This window comes from Ovis canadensis, chromosome 5, assembly GCF_042477335.2.
Source record: "Ovis canadensis isolate MfBH-ARS-UI-01 breed Bighorn chromosome 5, ARS-UI_OviCan_v2, whole genome shotgun sequence".
NCBI classification, from domain to species: Eukaryota; Metazoa; Chordata; class Mammalia; order Artiodactyla; family Bovidae; genus Ovis; species Ovis canadensis.
Window position 1 is genome coordinate 70529211 of NC_091249.1, and position 22312 is coordinate 70551522.

At 40.1% G+C, this 22312-nt stretch overlaps 1 protein-coding gene across 11 annotated transcripts in view; it reads right to left on the reverse strand.

Annotated features, from left to right (window-relative positions):
* The window catches only part of PPP2R2B (protein phosphatase 2 regulatory subunit Bbeta), a 478597-nt gene that overhangs the window by 9968 nt on the left and 446317 nt on the right, over positions 1 to 22312 (reverse strand). For all 11 annotated transcript variants that reach the window (XM_069592340.1, XM_069592342.1, XM_069592347.1 and 8 more), the window contains one exon: positions 9487 to 9656. In XM_069592340.1, the coding sequence (XP_069448441.1) occupies positions 9487 to 9656 (170 nt within the window). The remainder of the gene's footprint in view (positions 1 to 9486; positions 9657 to 22312) is intronic.

Sequence of the window (22312 nt, forward strand, 5' to 3'; positions counted from 1 at the left end):
GTTTGTCAACTCCTGTTCTATAGGAGAATGTGAAAACAGCTCATTATACTTAAGTCTGCAGCTTCTTATTCTTGGAAACATGCTTGAGATCAGCTGATGGATATATTAAGAGACCTAGGAGTATCACCTGTATGTCTCCCTGCTCAGGGGAGGCACAAATAGTTGATGACAGAATTCCTAAACACTGGCCCAGTCCTTAAAATTTGTTTAAATTTTATTTTTATTTACATTAGAGTATAGTTGATCCCCTGTGCTATTCAGTAGGACCCTCTTCATTGTCTGTTTTATATATAGCAGTGTGTATATGTTAATCCCAAACTCCAATTTATATATTTAATATTCCCCCCTTTCCCATTTTGTATACATACATATCTACTTTTTATCAGATTCTTTTTCCTTAGAGATTACTACATAATATTGAGTATAGTTCATGTAGATTCATGTTGGTTATCTCTTTTATATAAAGTAGTATATATGTATCAGTCTCAAATTCTTAATTTATCCTTCCCACCCTTTCTCCCGTAACCAAAATTGTTTTCTATGTCTGTAGGATTATTTGTTTTGTATATGAAATTTCATTTGTATAATTTTCTTTTAGAACCTCCATATAAATATCGTATTTGTCTAACTCTGGCTTATTTAGTATGATAATCTCTGCATGCATCCATGTCGCTGCAAATGGCAATATTTCATTCTGTTTTTACAGCTGAGTATTAATTCCATTGTGTGTGTATGTACACACACACACACACACACATATACACCATATCTTCCTTATTGATTTATCAGTGACAGATGATGGACATATAGGTTGCTTCCATGTTCTGGCTGCTGTAAATAGTGCTGCTATGAATACTGCAGTGCATATTTCTTTTCAGATTATGGTTTTCTCTGGATATATGCATGGAGTGGGATAGCTGGATCACGTGGTAACAGTCTTTTTAGTTTTTTAAGGAACTTCCACAGTGGCTGTACCAGTTTACATTCCTACCAACGGAAAGGAGCACTTTTAAGGGAAGGCATACATATGAGTGTGCTGAGCAGGGAGAAACACTTGGTCAAGCAGGTTTCTGTAATGCAGGCTTCTTAAAGTTCTGCAATAATCAAGGAATTATAAAATTATAAGAGGGAAATAGAATATTAATTCAGTATATTCACTCCAAATTTATATTTTTGGTAGTGGGTGTACCAAATAGTGCAATGAAGATAAGTAGGACTGAAGAGGGAAGAGCAATGAGGGTTATCATTTGGGCAGTGGTGTTTCTTTTAAGATCTAGCTCAGCCTGTCCCCTTCTCTATGATCCATTGCTGACCATTCCCCTTTGGCATTTGTCTTAACAGAAACACCACAGGTGAGTGGTAAATATCAAACCATGTGTGGTTTGAAAATGTGGGCCCCTTATTGCAGGGACCACATTACCAAAAACTATAACTAAGTCTCAAAAGACAAAAGTCAGGAAGGCCTCAAAGGAAGACCCTGGTCTGACCCCTTATTTTCTCCTCCCAGCACCTACATTCTGGGAGCTCCTGACTGCGTTCAAGTGAGGACAGCTACAGGACAAGATCATTGGCTATGAAGGTATGCTGCATATATATTCTGTTGTAGAAAAAAACTTAGGCAAAGAAGATCAACTGTTCACCATCAGAGGGGAGAAAAAGGTAAGACACAGACATAAGAAGAAGCATCTAGAGAGCAGAGTAAGAAAGAACTTAAGACTTGTCCTATTTGATGCTTCTCTCTTCATGTTCCAAATATTGATTCTACGCTCTTTTTAGTTTTTTAAGGAAACTCCATACTGTTGTACCAAGTTACATTCCCATCGACTGAAGGGGAGCACTTTTAAGGGAAGGCATACTTGTGAGTATTCTGAGCAGGGAGAGAACAGGTTTTGGAAACACCTGGTTAAGCAGGCTTCTATGAGGTAGGCTTCTCAGAGTTCTGCAATGATCAAGGAATTATAGAATTATAAGAGGGGAATAGAATGTTATTTTGTTTTAGTATAGTCACCCCAAATTTCTGTTTTCAGTAGGGGGAGTACCAAATAGTGCCTTGAAGATAATTAGGATTGAAGGGGAAGAGCATTAAGGGTTAAGAATGGGGCAGTGGTGTTCCATTTAAGGTCTGGCTCAGCCTGTCCCCTTCTTTAGGAACCATTACTGACCATTCCCCTATGAAATTTGTCTTACAGGAACATCACAGGGGAGTGGTAAGTATCAGACAAAGCATGTGCACTTTGAAAATGTGGGCCCCTTATTGCAGGAACCACATTACCAGGGAGCTCTATAACTAAGTCTTAAAAGACAACAGTCAGGAAGGACTCCAAGGGAAAACCTAATCTGAGCCCTTATTTTCTCCTCCCAGCACCTACATTCTGGAAGCTCCTGACTGCCTTCAGGTGAGGACATCTATAGGAAAAGGTCATCGACTATGAAGGTATGCTGCATATATATATTCTATTGTAGGAAAAAGCTTAAGTAAAGAAGATCGGGTTTTTGCCATCAGAGGAAAGAAAAAGGTAAGACACAGACTGAAGAAAGATCTAGAGAGCAGGGCAAGAAAGAACTTAAGACTCATCCTATTAGCTGCTTCTCTCTTCATGTTTCAAATATTGCTTCTGTGCTCTGTTCCCATGAGCTTGGGTGTGGCCCCCTTGACACTAGGCTGAGGCCTCACAACTCAGACGTGCTCACATCATGGACTTGTGGAGCCTGCTGTCGTATGACTGATTGACCACTGTAGGCCTGGCAAGATTAGACTCTATTGGTTTGTTCTACTTCAGGGGTTGACAAACTTTTCCTGTGAAAAGTCAGACAATAAATGTGTTAGGGTCTGTGAGCCACAATGACACAGTGACCCAACTCCGTCATTACAGGATGAAGGCAGCTACAGACAACAGTTAAACGATCAGGTGTGGCTGATTCAATGAAACTGCTTTTATAAAATAAAGGGGGCTGGATTTGGCCCACAGGTCACAGTTTGTCAACCCCTGTTCATAGAAAAAGGTGAAACTAGGTCATCATGCTTAAGGCTACAGCTTTGTATTCCTGGAAACATGCTTGAGATCAGTTAATGGGGATGTATGAAGAGACCTAGGAGTATCACCTGTATGTCTCCCTGCTCAGGGAAGGTGCTAGTAGTTAATGACAGAATTCCTACACGCTGGAGCAGTCCTTATAATCTTTTTAATTTTAATTTTATTTTGGAGTATAAAATTTATAAAATGTTTATAGTTGATTTACAATGTTGTGTGTTTCAGGTGTACAGCAGAGTGATTCAGTTACAGACATACATATATCTATCTTTTTCAGATTCTTTTCCCATATAGGTTATAATATTGTATGTAGTCCCCTGTGCTATTCAGTAGGAACTTCTTGGTTATTTTATATATATATACAGCAGTGTGTATATGTTAAATGCAAACTCCAAATTTATCCCCTCTCTTTTTCATTTGGTAACCATAAATTTGTTTTCTATGTCTGTGGATCTATTTCTCTTTTATATATAAGTTCATTTATATCATTTTTTTGAATCCTTGTTAAAAGTGTCATCATATTAGCCTTTCTCTGGCTTATTTCTTTTCTCTATGTCTAAACATACTGCAAGTGGCTGGAGTAATATTCCACTGTGTGTGTATATACACACACACATACATACACCACATGCTCTTTATCCTTCATCAGTGACTGATGATGGACATTTAGTTTGCTTTCATGTCTTGTCTATTGTAAACAGTGCTAGGAACCGTGGGGTGCATGTGTTTTTTCAAATCATGATTTTCTCCAGATGTATGCCCAGGAGTGGGACTGCAGGGTTTTATGGTAACTATCTTTTCATATTTTTAAGGAACTTCCATACTGCTCACCACAGTGGCTGTACTCGTTTGCACTCCCACCAACTGTTCAGAGCACTTCTATAGCAAAGGCATACATAACTAGTGTTCTGAGCAGGGAGAAATGCTTGGTTAAGCAGGCTTCTCAAGAGTTCTGCAATGATGAAGGAATTATAAAATTATAAGAGGGGAATAGAATATTATTTTAATATAAGCACCCCAAATATCTGTTTTTGGTAGAGGGAGAACCAAATGCTGCCCCAAAGATAATTAGGATTGAAGGAGGCAGGGCAGTAAGGTTATAAATTGGGCAGTTGTGTGCCTTTTAAGATCTGGCTTAGTCTGTGCCCTTCTTTGTGAACCATTCTTGACCCCTAACCATTCCCCTTTGGCTTTTTTTTTTTTTTTTTTAACAGAAACACTACAGGTGAGTGGAAGTATGGACCTGTTATTGCAGGAACCACATCACCAAGAACTCTATGACTAAGTGTTAAAAGACAAAAGATGGGAAGGAACAGCACAGTCTGAGCCTTTGTTTTCTCCTTCAAGCATCTACATTCTGGGAGCTCCTGACTAATTCCAAGTGAGGACATCTATAGGAGAAGATCATTAAGTACGAAGGTATGCTGCATATATATATTCTCTCATAAGAAGAAATCTTCGGCAAAGAACACTGACTATTCACCATCATTCACCATCAGAGGAGAGAAAAAGGTAAGACTCAGACACAAGAAGCACGTAGAGAGCAGAGTAAGAGGGAGCTTAAAGCCTGTCGTATTAGATGCTTCTCTCCATGTTCCAAATATTGCGTCTTTGCTCTGCTCCTATGAGCTTGGGTATGGCCCTCTTAACACTACGCTGTCTCCCAACACAGAGGTTCTCACTTGACATACTTGTGGAGCCTGCTGTGTATGGTGGATAGACCACTCTAGCCTGGCAAGGTTAGACTCTATTGGTTTGTTCTTCTATTTCAGGGGTTGGCAAACTTTTACTGTAAAGGGTCAGACAATAAATATTTTAGGCTTTGTGAGCCATATGGTCTCTGTCACAATGACCCGTCTCTGTCCTTGTAGGCAACCGTAGACAATCTCAATAAAACTGCTTTTCAAAAAACAGATGCGGGGCTGGATTTAGCCCACAGGTCAGTTTGTCAACCCCTATTCTATAGGAAAATGTGAAAATAGTTCATTATATTAATACTTAAGGCTAAGCTTCTTATTCCTGGAAACATGCTTGAGATCAACTGATAGATGTATGAAGACACCTAGAACTATCACCTGTGTATCTCCCTGCTCAGGTGAGGTGCTAGTAATTGATGACAGAGTTCCTTCCCACCAGACCAGTCCTTATACTTTTTAAAAAATTTAATTTTGATTTTACATTATAGTTGATTTATAATGTTGTGTTGGTTTCAGCACAGTGATTCAGTTATACATTATGCATTGTTTTTTAGATTCTTTTCCTATACAGGTTATTATATAATATTGAATATAGTTTCCTGTGCTATTCAGTAGGACCTTCTTGATTCTCTATTTTATATATACAGTAGTGTGTTTATGTTAATCCCAGACTCCAAATTTATCTCCCCTTTCCCCATTTGGTAACCATAAATTTGTTTTCTACTTCTGTGGGACTATTTCTGTTTTGAGTATAAATTATTTCTATCATTTTTTAAAAAAATCCCCATATAAATGATAACATACGATATTTGTCTTTCTCTGGCTTGCTTTACTTAGTATGATAATATTAGGAACATGCGTGTTGCTGCAAATGGCTGAGTAATATCCCTGTGTGTATATATGTAAGGTATGTATGTGTGAATATATACACACACCCCACATCTTCCTTATCCATTCATCAGCAACAGGTGATGGATAGTTAGGCTGCCTCTATGTCTTAGCTATTGTAAGTAGTTCTATGGGTGGGTGCATGTATCAAGTAATGATTTTCTCTAGCTGTATGCCCAGGAGTGGGATTGTTCAGTCGTATGTTAACTCGCCTTTTAGTTCTGCAATGAACCTCCATACTGTTCTCTACAGTGTCTGTAATGGTTTACATTCCTACCAGCTGTACAGAGCACTTTTAAGGTAAGGCATACCCATGAGTGTTCTGAGCAGGGAGAAACACTTGGTTAAGCAGGTTTCTATAATGCAGGCTTCTCAGAGTTCTGCAATGATCAAGGAATTATAAAATGATAAGAGGGGACTACAATACTATTTTATCGTCAGCACCCCAAATTTGTTTTTGGTAGGGGAAGTACCAAATAGCGCCTTGAATAATTAGGATTAAAGGGGGCAGAGCATTAAGGGTTATAAATTGGGCAGTGCCATTTAAGGTCCTGCTCAGCCTGTCCCCTGACCATTCCCCTTTGGCATTGTTTTACAGAAACCCTCCAGGTGAGTGATAAGTATCAAACACAGCATGTGCACTTTGAAATTGTGGGCCCCTTATTGCAGGAATCACCTCACCAAGAACTCTATGACTTAAAAGACAACCTTTTACAGGAACAGTTTGTCAATCCCTGAAATAGAAGAATGCACAAACAGAGTCTCCCAGCACAGAGGTTCTCCAGACCTTAAAAGTCAGGAAAGATTCAAAAGGAAAACCTAGTCTGAACCCTTATTTTCTCCTTCCAGCCTCTACTCTCTGGGAGCTCCTGACTACCTCCAGGTGAGGACATCTACAGGAGAAGATTATGGACTATGAAGGTATACTCCATATATATACTGTTGTAAAAAAGAAACGTTAGGCAGAGAACATCGACTGTTCACCATCCGAGGAGAGAAAAAGGTAAGACCCAGACACAAGAAACATCTCTGAGAAGCCTGTACCATAGAAACCTGCTTATCCAACTGTTTCTCCCTCTCAGTACACTCACGTGGATGCCTTACCTTAAGGCTCATCCTATTTGATCCTTCTCTCTCCATGTTCCAAATACTGTTTCTTTGCTCTGTTCCAGTGAGCTTGGGTATGGCCTTCTTGACACTAGGCCGAGTCTCCCAACACAGATATTCTCACATCATGTACTTGTGGAGCCTGCTGACCTTATAATCTCTTTTAACCGTGTTCCAGACACTCACTCAATGAGTCTGTTTACCATTTCTGATATAGTGTATTACCATCTTTGGTATGGTATATAAACTTAACTAGATTGCTTTCAAATACACCATCTAAAATAAATTTTTGCATTGTTTAATTTCCATACATGGGTTCTATTTCTTAGTATTCTACAAAGATTTCTAAACTTACCACTTGCTAAATGTAGTTTGAGAACCATGAGTTTAAAATGCTAATTACTTTATGGCACAGCTAGCTAGCTTTGTTGTTAAGTCTTTGTCTAAAATAAAAGTACCATAGATTAGCTGAGAAATCTGCTGTTGAAAACGCAGCCACAAAAATGAAGCTTTCATTTTGGAAGAAAAGTCAGTTTCAGACCCATTGAGAAAGGCAAGCTCCTCTCCAGGGTAATGCTTACTTGGAAGTGAAAGTCGCTCAGTCGTGTTGGACTCTCTGCGACTCCATGGACTGTATAGTCCGTGGAATTCTCCAGGCCAGAATACTGGAGTGGGTAGCCTTTCCCCTCTCCAGCAAATCTTCCCAACCCAGGAATCGAACCAGGGTCTCCTGCATTGCAGGCAGATTCTCTACCAACTGAGCTAATAGGGAAGCCCCAATGCTTACTTAGGAATAATTAAAACATAGTTTTAACAGTTCAGTTTTTAATTCTTATTTTACTAGTTATGCTTAAAACCTATCTCTATACAAGTATTCTTTTCTTTACTTACTATGATCCTGGTAATGAATATGGTATAATTAAAAAATAAAGTACCAATTGCTCCCCCAAGATGTAGCCTAATCCACTCTTTAGCTGGGGCTCTCCAGCAGGCCACACCTCTGTCAACAACACCCTCCTAGCTTCTAGTTCTCGCACCTAACACCAAATGGTTGGGCTGTTAGCAGGAGCCTGAGGGCAAGGGTTAGGGGGGAGTAAGACTGCAAGCACACAGGGGATGCTGTTTGAACCACAAGGTGAACCACAGGGCTTAACCAGACTACCTCCACCTCATCTGCAGTTCTGGCCCCCAAACCTTTTACAGCATCACAGTCAGCCATCAAAGTGCTCAGTGTCCTCAGCCTCCTCTCTGAACATTTCCTGCTTCTCCCGAGGCCTCTCGTGTGGCCGCTGGACTTCTGCTTTCGTGTGCCAAGGTGAGTGGGCTCTGCGGTCCTCTGGACCATCATTCCTGCCTCAGCTCCTTCAAAGTCATGCCATCAAACACTACTTCCTGCTGCCCATCCTTCTTACAGTCATCAACAGTCCCTCCGCCTCAGGCTTGGAAGCCTCTCTAGTGCCTCCATCTCTCTTCCATCACCATTCCTGCCATCATTCTTAGGAATTCAAACACTCTGGACTCTTACTTAGCCTCATTCTTTTCAATGAGGTCCTTTGCTTTCATGGTCATATTATGAGCCTTGTCATCACTGTAACTGTGTTTGTCTAGTAAATATCACCCTATTGCTGCCTCCTATCATTTTAGTTCAAGCCCTTTAGTGTTTTGATTCTATCAGTTCTTCATTTCCCTCCTTACCTACCTTAGATTCAGTGGCCCTCATTCCAATCACTCCTTTAATCAATACCTTCAAAAACCTTGCCTTTTTCCCTACTTCCCTTGTAGTCAGTTGGTAAAAGCCCACCACTGGTTAAATCTAACTTTCTGCCCTTCCTTACCTGAACCAGGCAGGCTCATGTGGCTGGGAAGAAACATACAATCACACAGATTTGTCTTACTTAAAATATATAAATAAGTGGATCCCACTGCAACCCTACCATAGTGCCCTAGTCAATTTGCTCTTTTAGAGGAATATTTTACACTTTCCCTTCTCACTCAGCTAATGATCTTGCTTCTTATTTGACTGGAACATAGAAGCAGAAACCATCTGTATGTTCCCATCACAAATCTGCATCTGTAGCTGTTTTTACTCTTCTCGCTTTCCTTTGATGGATGAATGGTCCAACTCATCTATATCTAATTCTGCAACGGAGTATGTTCCCTTGAGAAGCTGACTGCTTCAGTTAGCCCACTCTTTACTGGCTTCTTTCTGTCACCCTAAAACAAGCTATGATGCCTTCCTCAATCCTGCATCCTCTTCCAGCTACTACCCGATTTCTCTGTTCCTCTTCAAAACAAACTATTTCCAAATTTCACTACGTTCACATCCTCCATTTATGATCTCTCTTGAACCCACTCCAATCAGACATTTATCCCTACCACTTCACCTCTGTCACCTGATAATTTCCATGTCGCTAAATCCAGTGGCCCTTTCTCAGTCCTCTCTTGATTCAACAACAACTCTTGATTCAGCAGTTGGTGACTTCCTCCTTGAGACGGTTTCTCCAGTTGGCTTCCAGGCACCTCTCAGTTTCTTACCCATTTCACCAGCACTTTTCTCCAACTTCTCTTGCCAATCCATTCCCTCTTCCTAGCCTGTAATCCCTAGGGCCTCCAGGTTAGTACACTGACCTGCCTACCAGCTGTTTCTGGATATCGAAGTGGCTCACCGTGTCTTTTACTCTACATTGTAAGCCCCTGCAGGCCGAGGCTGACTCGGAGCCCTCCAGGGCCTGGTGTGCATGTGCGCGGGCGGGGGTCTGTACCTGGTAAGTCTCGACGGGGCGGTTTTCCATGTTGAGATCCCAGACTTTGACGGTCAGATAGTCTCTGGTCATGATACACCTCCCACTGTGGCTGAACTTCACGTCCGAAATTGAAGAGATAATTTCAGAGAAAAATGACCTGTTGCTTGGATCTTCTGGCTCTTCAAAAACTGCAGAACAAAAAGCAAAACACAACAAATTTAGTACCTCCTTATTAACTGATGTGAACGTGTTTGGGCCAGCTAGAAAGCCAACCGTCTAACTTGGCATAGGGTTGGAATCGGCAGAATGTAAGTTGCTCGCAGACCTGTCAGCTCCCTGGCAGTAGAACAAGCTGCCACTGGTTTCTATATCATGTTTCTCATGGAAGGACTCTCACAGGGCTTGTCCCATTCACAGAGCTGACCGCTTGCACAGGCTCTGTTTCACATTTCCCCATGGTCGCTAGGTATCATTGTGATACCAGCAATGGTATACATTGCTACATACCAAAATGCAGTCTTCTTAGATGCTTATTTTTTTTTCTACTTTTTTGAGATGTAATTCATATACCATAGGATTTACTCATCTAAATTTTATACTTTATGTTATTATATTAAAGATAATACCACCAACCATGCAATCATCAACCAAGCCTAAATTTGGGACATTTGTATTATCGCCTCCCCCCACAAAAAAACCTGAACTACCTCATACCTATTAGCACTTACTCCTGTTCCCTAATTTCTGCAGCCCTAGGCAAACACTAATCTATTTTCTTGTTTTATGAAATTGCCTATTCTAGAAATTTTACATGAATGGAATCATACTATACATATATTTTATACTACATATTATATACCATATAATGCTGCTATGAATATTCATGTACAAGTTTTCGTGTGAACATATGTATTCATCTCTCTTGGATCATGATGTTTAATAGCGGGACTTTGCTGCCAGACTGCCTTAGGCTTAAGGTCAGACTACCGTTGTCTAGCTGTGTGACCCTGGGCAAGTTATGTAACTTTCCTGAGCCTCAGTCTCATAGGTAAAGTCTGGCTACAATGCCTTTTGTCTGTGTTTTCTATTTGCTCTGGTATCCAGTTGCTGCTTTTCTTTTCCCATAGAGTCAGCTGACTTTCACTTACAGGAGTAAAAGACACTGAAGCTTATTGTAAGCTGCCTTAATTCATCTTTCTAACCTTTTTTTGAACTTCTCTAGTTCAAACTGAATATACATCATACCTCTGGATATTTCCCATTTTTATGTCCTGATGGTTCCTCCTTCAATTGTGTCATATTTTGCTTGATTCATATGCCTCATCTTTTACTTACATATTGTTTATTTTAGACCAAATGATCTTTTCTCTGAAGTCCTATCACACTTGGTCTGGCCCGTTCACTTACCATTTGCCTGGGTTCTGTCCCAAAGAAAGCATCATTTTTCACATTAGTATTTAACAATCCACAGCTTATCTCACCTAGGATGTGAGCTTCTTGAAGGCAGAATTTTGTTTTTTCTTATGTTTGTACTAAGGGTTTTGCACATAAATGTTCAATAAACATTGGTTGCTTAAGTTGCAGGATACAAAATCAATACACAGAAATCACTTGCATTTCTATATACTAACAATGAAAAATCAGAACGAGAAATTAAGGAATCAATCCCATTCACCACTGCAACAAAAAGTATTAAATATCTAGGAATAAACTTTCCTAAGGAGACAAAAGAACTGTACATAGAAAATTATGAGACACTAATGAAAGAAATCAAAGATGACATAAACAGTTGGAGAGAGATTCCATCTTCCTGGGTAGGAAGAATCAATATTGTGAAAATGACTATACTACCAAATGCAATCTAAAGATTCAGTGTGATCCCTATCAAATTACCAATGGCATTTTTCACAGAACTAGAACAAAAAATTTCACAATTCATATGAAACGCAAAAGACCCTGAATAGCAAAGCAGTCTTGAGAAAGAAGAATGGAGCTGGAGGAATCAACCTTCCTGACTTCAGGTTATACTACAAAGCTATAGTCATCAAGATAGTATGGTACTGGCACAAAAACAGAAATATAGACCAATGGAACAAGATAGAAAGCCCAGAAATAAACCCATGCACCACATGGGTACCTTGTTTTTGACAAAGGGGGCAAGAATATACAATGGGGCAAAGACAGCTTCTTCAATAAATGGTTCTAGGAAAACTGGAGAGCTACATGTAAAGACTGAATTTATAACACTTCCTAACACCATACACAAAGATAAAATGGATTAAAGACCTAAATGTAACACCAGAAACTATAAAACTCTTAGAGGAAAACACAGGCAGAACACTTGATGATATAAATCAAAGCAAGATCCTCTATGACCCACCTCCTAAAGTAATGGAAATAAAAACAAAAGTAAACAAGTGGGACCTGATTAAACATAAAAGCTTTTGCATAAGCAAGGTAAGAAAGACAACCTTCAGAATGGGAGAAAACAATAGCAAATGAAACAACTGACAAAGGATTAATTTCCAAAATACACAAGCAGCTCAACCAAGTCAATACCAAAAAAACAACCCAATCAAGAAGTAGGTGAAAAGACCTAAACAGACATTTCTCCAAAGAAGACATACAGATGGCTAACAAACACATGAAAAGATGCTTAATTCACTCTTTATTAAGAGAAATGCAAATCAAAACTACAGTGAGATATCACCTTACACGGGTCAGAATGGTCATCATAAAAAAATCTACAAACAATAAATGCTGAACAGGGTGTGGAGAAAAGGGAATCCTCTTGCACTGTTGGTGGGAATGTAAATTGATACAGCCACTATGGAAGATGGTATGGAGATTCCTTAAAAAACTAGGAATAAAACCACCATATGACCCAGCAACCCCACTCTTAGGCATATACCCTGAGGAAACCAAAATTGAAAAAGACACATGTACCCCATTGTTCATTGCAGCACTATTTACAATAGCTAGACATGGAAGCAACCTAGATGTCCATTGACAGATGAATGGATAAAGAAGTTGTGGTATATACATATATATATATACACACACACACAATGGTATATTACTCAGCCATGAAAAGGAACGTATCTGAGTCAGTTCTAATGAGGTGGATGAACCTAGAACCTATTATACAGAGTGAAGTGAGTCAGAAAGAGAAAGATAGATCTCATATTCTAATGCATATATATAGAATTAAGAAAAATGGTCCTGAAGAACATTTGCAGGGCAGCAGTGGAGAATAGACCTATGGACATGGGGAGAGGGGAGGAGAGGGTGAGATCTATGGAAAGAGAAACATGGAAACTTATATTACCATATGTAAAATAGATAGCCAATGGGAATTTGCTGTATGGCTCAGGAAACTCAAACAGGGGCTCTGTATCAACCAGGAGGGGTGGGATGGGGAGGGAGGTTCAGAAGGGAGGGGATATATGAATACCTATGGCTGCTTCATGTTGAGTTTTGACAGAAAACAGCAAAATTCTGTGAAGCAATTATCCTTCAATAAATAATAAGTTAAAAAATATTTGTTGCTTGTTTGGAACCAAAGCCAGATAATTTAACAAAATCTTGGCCTTATAAGTGGTTAGCTTGCATGACATTGAGCTATACACATTTGCCTACATTTAATTATTTTTGACCTACCATAATGGTAGTTGAGTATGGTTCTGCTTGGTAAGTGCTTCTATTACAGTTTTAGGCTAAACAAAACATCAGCCTGCAGGTTACTGAGTAACTCTTCCCCCAAGAGTTTCTCTTCCTGCCTGTTCAATGCACTCACAGAGTCGCTATGAAATGCTATGTAGAAAATCTAGAGGTGGAGACAGGATGGTGGAGTAGAGGGACGTGATCTCACCTCTTCTTATGAAAACACCAAAATCACAACCATCAACAAAAAGAATGCCGGAACCTACCAAAAAGATATTATACATCCAAAGCAGCAGCCATTATGGGATGGTAGGAGGAATGAAATCACGATAAAATCAAACCCCATGCCCGCGGGGTGGGCGACCCACACACTGGAGAATCATTATGCTACAGAAGTTCTGCCACAGGAGTGAAAGCTCTGAGCCCCATGTCAGGCTCCCCAGCCTTGGGGTCTGGCAACCAGAGGGGAAGCCTTGGTAAATTTAAGAAAATTGAGATCATATCAAGCATATCAAGCATCAACCACAATGCTATATGCCTAGAAACCAACTATCAGAAAAAAAAAATTGCAGTAAAACCACCACAAACACATGGAGGCTAAGCAATATGCTACTAAACAACCAGTGGATCACTGAAGATGTCGAAGAAATACATACCTAGAGACAGATGAAAATGAAAGCCCAAGGATCCGAAAACACGGCAGCTGTTCTAACAGGCGAACTTGGGGCTGCTGGGGCAGGGGGCACGTTAAGGGTGGAGGGAAAGGATAGGGAATTGGGGATGGGCATGTACATTCTGCTATATTTAAAATGGGTAACTAATAAGGACCTGCTGTATAGCACAGGGAGCTCTGCTCAATGTTATGTGCAACCTGGACGGGAGGAGGTCTGGGAGAGAATGGATACATGGATATGTATGGCTAAGGGTTCTTCATTGTTCATCTGAAACCATCACAACATTGTTTGTCAAGTGGCTATACTCCAATAAAAAATAAAAAATGTTTAAGAGAGAAGTTTATAGCAATATTGTCTTACTTCAGGAAACAAAATAAAAGCCTCAAACAACATAACCTTACACCTAAGGCAACTAGAGAAAGAGGAACAAAACCCAGTTAGTAGAAGGAAAGAAACCATAAAGATTAGAGCAGAAATAAATGAAATAGATGAAAAAAATAGAAAAGATCAATGAAACTAAAAACTCATACTTTGGAAAGATAAATAAACTTGATAAACCTTTAGCCAGACTCATTAAGAAAAACAGGGCTCAAATCAGTAAAATTAGAAATAAAAAGTTGCAATGGGGTGAGATGGGATGGGAGGGAGGTTCAAAGGGGAGGGGACATAGGTATACCTGAGGGGGATTCATGTTGATGTATGGCAGAAACCAACACAATATTGTAAAGCAATTTTCCTTAATAAAGAAAAGTTACAATGGACACTGTTGCTGCTGCTGCTGCTGCTAAGTCGCTTCAGTCGTGTCCAACTCTGTGCGACCCCATAGATGGCAGCCCACCAGGCTCCCCGTCCCTGGGAATCTCCAGGCAAGAACACTGGAGTGGGTTGCCATTGCCTTCTCCAGAAATACAAAGGATCATAAGAAACTACTACAAGCAATCAAATCCAATAAAATGGACAAATTCTTAGAAAGGTCCAATCTCTCAAGACTGAACCAGGAAGAAATAGAAAATATGGACAGACCCATCACAAGTACTGAAATTGAACTTCTGATTTAAAAATTCCCAATAAAAGTCTAGGATCAGATGGCTTCACAGGTGAATGTCATCAAACATTTAGAGAAGAGCTAACACCATATCCTTCTGAAATTCTTCCCAAAAACTGTATAGGGAGGAACACTCCCAAGCTCGTTCTATGAGGCCACCATCACCGTGATACCAGAAGCAAAGATACCACAAAAAAGCACTGTTTACAAGAGCCAAGACACAGAAGTAACCTAAATGTCCACCAACAGATGAATGGATAATGATGGTACATATACATGATGGCGTATTACTCAGCCATTAAAAAGAATGAAATGCCATTTGTAGCAACATGGATGGGCCTGAAGATTATCATACTAAGTGAAGTAAGTCAGAGAAAGACAAATATGTGATGTCACTTATTTATATTCAGAATCTAAAACAATGACACAAGTGCATTTATTTACAAAACCGGAACAGACTCACAGACTTTGAAAACAAACTTATGGGTTACCAAAGGGGCAGGGAGGGATGAATAAATTGAGAGTTTGGGATGACGTATACAGACTACTATATTTAAAAGAGATGATCAACAAAGACCTAGTGAATGACACAGGACACTCTGCTCAATATCTGTAATGATCTAAATGTGAAAAGAAAGATATACATATATGTATAACTGAATCACTTTGTTGTATACCTGAAACTAACACAACTTTGTTCATCAACTATATCCCCAATATAAAATAAAAAATTAACCCAAATTCTTTGTAGAAAATCTAGTACAATCAAATGAGTTGTCTTGCTGAATTATACCATGAGCCAAACCAAAACACTAATTTTCACAGCAACAACAAAAAAACCCTGATCAATCAGAATTGAACTTGAGCGTTAAAAAACTCATTGAAACAGAAGAACATGAACTCGATACCATCTCTGACCCAGTGTCTCAGTCTGTGCCCTTACCTCCTGGTAAGCACTAACAAGGCCCCTGGACTCCGGTTGGTGTCCTCATAGTTGGATACTAGATTTCTACCTTAGTTTCTCTGCAAGGTAATCTCATTAGGACCAGGGACTTAGAAACTCCAGGCATGCTCCATACAAACATCCCCATAGGGAGAGGAACGATGGCCCTGAAGTTTGGTCGCCCCTACCCAGTGCATTTGGAGAGCTTGAGTCAGTAAACGGGAAGGACTTTGCAAAACTGCACAATGATGGCAGTCAATTCCTGCCTCTGTCACTTATCAGCTGCTCACATTTTCTTTTCTACTCTGAGATTCCATTTTCCCAGCTGCAGAATAGGCATGCTGCTTGGCACATAGCAGGTCCTCAGTAAATATCAGCTGCTGATGTTTTTATCATGAAAAGTATGCACTGATTCTGTATTAGCCAATCATATTTCACTTACTAAGCCTCTTGGGGGACTTCCCTGGAGGTTCAGGCAGAAAAGAATCTGCCTGCAATGCAGGAGACCTGGGTTCAGTCCCTGGGTCAGGAAGATCCCCTGGAAGAGGGAATGGCTACCTATTTCAGTATTCTTGCCTAGAGAATTCTATGGACAGAGAAGCCTGGCAGGCTACAGTCCATGGGGCACAAAGAATTGGACAAGATTGACCAGAGAGAGAGAGAAGCCTGGGGGGAGGATTAAATTAGGAGTCTGGGATTAGAGATACAAACTACTAAATAGAAAATAGATAAGCAACAAGCACAGGGAACTATATTCAATACCCTGTAATAAACTATAATGGAAAAGAATATGAAAAATAATATATATGTATAACTGATTCACTTTGTTGTACACCTGAAACAAACACCACATTGTAAGTTAACTACACTTCAATAAAAAAGACTCTTTTGAGAATTTGGGGCTGAAGACTACAGAACCTGGGGGCTATTTAAATGATGTAAATATGTAAATGAGTATTACAAGGTTATACCTAGGAATATGTTCTCCAAATGGTAGGCATATTGGAAGGCCAGTGTGGCAGCATTGTAAAGGCTTAAAGTGACAGCCCCAGAAGATGGAGGTGAAATGAAAAAAGAGAATGTTTAATCAACCCATCACAAGTTCATGTAGAATGCAGAGACCAGAATATAAATAACATGCCTACCTGCACAGCACTGCAGGTCATTGCATGTCTGTGCTTATCCAAGTCTTAATATTAGCTCCACGAATTCCTTCCATTCATTCAGCAATGATATTCAGTGCTATTAATATTTACTGTTTATGGGAAGCTTATTATGTTTCAGGCCCTAAACTTTTCATATTTTATCTTATTTAATCCTTATAACAATCCTACAAAGTGGGAACCATGATTTCTTATTTTACCGATGTGAAAACTAAGGCACAGAGAGGTTTTGCAACCCATAGAAGGACAACACAGCTAGATGGAGTAGCTGACCTGAGTGTGTGTGTGGGTGGGTGTGTTAGTCACTCAGTTATGTCTGACTCTTTGCGACCCCATGGACTGTAGCCCACCAGGCTCCTCTGTCCGTGGGATTTTCCAGGCAAGAATGTTGGAGTGGGATGCCATTTCCTCCTCCAGGGGATCTTCCAGACTCAAGGACTGAACCTACATCTCCTGCATTTTTTGCCTTGGCAGGCGGATTCTTTACCACTGCACCATCTCAGAAGCCCATAGCTTACCTGAAGTAGAATTCTGAACTTGGGTTTGTCTGACTTCAAAGTCTCTGTTCTTAATCATGGTGCAGTGCTGCCTTGAACTATGTACAAGACCTTATTTTAGGAGCTGTAAGAAAATATCAGGGTAGTATCTACATAACATCATGGAACTATAAAGCTGGAAGTCTCACACTAAATATTTTTTTATTGTGCATTAGCTAGATGAAAGTCAGTGTAAGGGCTCTTAATGATGACTAGTCCTACTCTAGTCTGTTGACAACACAAGTCCTCAAGAGAATGAATCGATTTCACTTAAGGTACATAGCTCCTCTATCGAAAGCTCCAGAGTTCAGGCTTTACTCCATCATTGGCAAGCAAAGGTTGGGTCCCCAGGACTTTGTATGACCCTGTCAAGACCCTCACCACAGGAAGTCCAGGCCCTCAGGACATCTCTTACCCCTGGATTCTAATCCCTGTGGTCTGTCATCAACAAGGCAGCCTTTCCTCCCTCTGTCCATCTCCCCAGTTTATGTGCACTGACATTTGAAAGATTTTATTTGTCTTTTCTATAGAATACAAACTCTATAAGGGTTGGGGTTCTTGTCTATTTCATTCTACTGTATTCCCTGGAACATAGGAAGTGCTCAGTAAATATGTTAAATGAATCAATATTGATGATCCATTTTATTTTTTAAATGAAAATAATATTTATCTACTAAGCAGGTCCTAAAAGGAATCTATCAAACCAATGCTTTATTCATCCAGATTGAAGTCCTTGAAAAGTACGAAAAATACAAGTCACCTGTAATTCAAGTTTTTCACTAATTCAGGCTGAGCCATCATTTTTCAGTATTTAAGTGTCTCGTGTGTGCATGCACACACATCCTACACTTAGTACGTTACCGAGAACACGCAAATTAGAAAGTATTTGTTGGGTGATGCGTGCCAGGCCCTGAACTATATGCCAAAGAGACCCAGTCCTATCCTTGTGGAACTCACAGGCTAGGGGAGGAGATAAACATTAAACAAGCCACAGATTGCGCTGCAGATGTGAGTGAGTGAGTTTACTGCATTATCAGTGTGGGAATAAAGGTGCTGAGAAGCGCGCTTGTGGAACGCAAGTGACGCATCACTGCATTCTGTGTAGTTTACTGAATAGGTGGTCCAAGCGGGTCCAGTGCTTGAGTGATAGATCTCAAGACAAATCAGAACTGGTATTTCTCCTGAAGACCCTTGACTTGGCATTAGAAATCCTGCTGATTTGCAGGGTTTGTGACTAGCTTTTAGAAAATGAAGACATCAAGAGAAGAAAAGAAGAGAACCATGACAGAGGAGGAAGCAGCCATGAAGAGAACCCTAACAGCACAGCACTATTCACTGTGGACGTGTCAGACTGGCCGACAGATGCTTGTGTCTTGGAGACCCCCCGTAATGACATTAACAACAACGATCGTGACATCTACCACCCTTTCTTGGTCCTCATGCTTTGCATACATCATCACATTTAATGTTCAGACCTATGAGGAAGGCACTCTCACTGTCCTAATTTAATAGATGAGGTAGATCAGGAGAGGTTGAGTAACTTGCCTAGGATCATGCAGGTAATGAGTAGTAGAGATGGCCTTTCTACTGACCATCTGTCTGCCTCACTAACCCTGCCTCCACAATTTGGCCTCTCCTTGCTTTGTCAGTATCGTTTCTGTTTAAACAATCAAGTCACAGTAGACTTCCTCGTATTTTAGACATGCCTGTGCATGCCCACTTCCATGTCTCTGCTCCTTCTTATCTCTTCCCTTGCCCACCATGGGCTACCAGGAAAAACGTCAGACTGGAAATCAAGAATGCTGGGTGGAATCTATGCTGGATTCAAATTAGCTGGCTCTTAATAATACTTACTACCTGCTAAGCTACCACTTACGCCATGTGCCTTACATGCATTAATTCATTTGCTATTCACAGATCTTACGTTGCTTTTCCACAAATCAGTCCCAGCAGGCACAGATGCTCTCGGTCTGCTTTCAGCCTAAGCTCTTAATCTCTCTCTATTGTCTCTCATTTGAATGGCTGGACAACATCAACTCTCTGGACTGATTTCCTTGTCTGTAATATGATGGAGGTAGGATTGCCAACCAGGTCCCTCCCAGCTCTCAGACAATAAGACTGACGAATTCTACTGGTCTTGTCTTTCATCTTTCCTCTACTTTTTATTTTAAAGTCTCAATTAAAAAGATAAAAATAATATACCAGGGAACCCAGAGGCAAATAACTTTTTAAAACAGAATAAAACAGAGCAAGTAAAGACAGATGATATAATACCCTTTAAAATAACTGTTTCATAATTTCAACAAATAAAATGCTTAAGAATTTTCACAGATAATTAGAAAATATATTAAAAAGAACCAAACAAGGGTGATTAGAACCCAATAAAGGCATTTAGCAGTGGAGCAGATACAACTAAAGAGAATGAATAAACTGGAACATCTCCTCCAAAAGAACAGAGAGAATAGAGAATATAAAAAGATTTCACAGAAACAGAGAATACATTGATAAAAGTTAACACATATAATTGGAGCTGAAGAAGAGAATAGAGAGTATATTTCAAAAAAATAAATTTCAAAACTAATGAGTTATCAGGACACTATTTTAAAAGCACTACAATCTCCAAACAGAAACACATACAAATGCACAGTACATTGTAGTACAACTGCTAAAAAGCAGGGTCAGCTTCCTCTACTAATGCCCATTATCCTAGGCTAGCCTTCTCATCATGACTCCAGAAGAACACTCAGGAATTTGTTAGGGATTCCAGATGCTGCAGTCAATTGAGCTTTGGAAAGTCCTACTCAATCTGGGGCGGGGTGGGGGGGGGGGTCGATCATGCAATTAATCTATTAAAAGTGCTGAGAAGTCCTGCAGGTAAAAAAAGACCTAAAGAGACATTTCTCCAAAAGAGACATACAGATGGCTAACAAACATATGAAAAGGTCTTCAACACTGCTTATTATTAGAGAAATGCAAATCAAAAATACAATGAGATATCACCTCACACGGGTCAGAATGGCCATCATAAAAAAATCTACAAACAATAAATGCTGGAGAGGGTGTGGAGAAAAGGGAACCCTCTTGAACTATTGGTGGGAATGTATGTTGATATATTGATATAGCCACTATGGAAGACCCTGTGGAGATTCCTTGAAAAACTAGGAATAAAACCACCATTAGTTCAGTTCAGTCGCTCAGCCATGTCCGACTCTTTGCAACCCCATGAATCACAGCATGCCAGGCCTCCCTGTCCATCACCAACCCCTGGAGTTCACTCAGACTCACGTCCATCGAGTCGGTGATGCCATCCAGCCATCTCATCATCTGTTGTCCCCCTTCTCCTCCTGCCCCCAATCCCTCTCAGCATCCATAGGACCCAGCAATCCCACTCCTAGGCATATACCCTGAGGAAAGCAAAATTGAAAAAGACACATGTACCCCAGCATTCACTGCAGCACTATTTACAATAGCTAGGATATGGAAACAACCTAGATCCCATGGACAGATGAATGGATAAAGAAGCTGTGGTACATCATACACAATGGAATATTACTCAGCCATAAAAAGGAACACATTGGAGTCAGTTCTAATGCGGCAGATGAACCTAGAGCCTATTATACAGAGTGAAGTCAGTCAGAAAGAGAAAAATGAATATTACATACTCACACATTTATATGGAACTAGACAGATGGTACTGATGAAATTAGTTGCAGGGCAGCAATGGAGACACAGGCATAGAGAACAGACTTATGGACACGGGGAGAGGGGAGGAAGGAGAGGATGGGATGTATGGAGAGTGTAACATGGAAACATACATTACCATATATAAAATAGATAGCTAATAGAAATTTGCTGTATGTCTCAGGGAACTCAAACTGGGGCTCTGTAACAACCTAGAGAGGAGGGAGGTGGGAGGGAGGTTCAAGAGGGAGGGGACGTAGGTAGACCTATGGCTGATTCATGTTGCTATTTGGCAGAAACCAACATAACACTGTAAAGCAATTATCCTTCCATTAAAAATAAATTTAATTATTAAATTTTATCTAGGAATCCAGATTTCTCAACCTTTACAGTACTGAATTTTGGGCCAGAAAATTCTTTGCTTGGCACATTGTAGGATGTTTAGCAATATCCCTGGCCTCTGCTCACTAAACCACATCCTTCAGCTGAGACAACCAGAAATGGCTCCAGAGATTGCCAAATCCCAAGGCCACGGTTGCCCCTGGTTGAGAACCACTGCTTTAATCCTGCTTTCAAATCTTATTGAATCAAACCACCTCCCTTCCTCCGTTCCATTTTATTTTTCTTGGAAAATCACTTGCAACCCCATATCTCTCCAGAACAGACCTCCTCAGAATCTACTTTGGGTTATCACGCTACAGTCAACAGAGAAATGAATAAAGAAGACGAGGTACATATACACAGTGGAATATTACTCAGCCATGAAAAGGAATGAAATTGGGTCATTTGTAGAGATGTGGATGGATCTAGAGACTGTCATACAGACGGAAGCAAGTCAGAAAGAGAACCACAGATATACATTAATGTGCATTGGTGGAATCTAGAAAAATGGTATATAGATGATCTTATTTACAAAATAGAAATAGAAACTCAGATGTAGAGAACAAACGGATGGCACGGGGGAAAAGGGAGGGGTGGGATGAATTGGCAGATTGGGATTGATACACACACACACACACACACACACACACATACTATTAATACTAAGTATAAAATTGGTAGCTAATGAGAATCTACTGTATTGCTCAGGGAACCCTACTCAGTGCTATGTGGTGACCTAAATGGGAAAGAAATCAAAA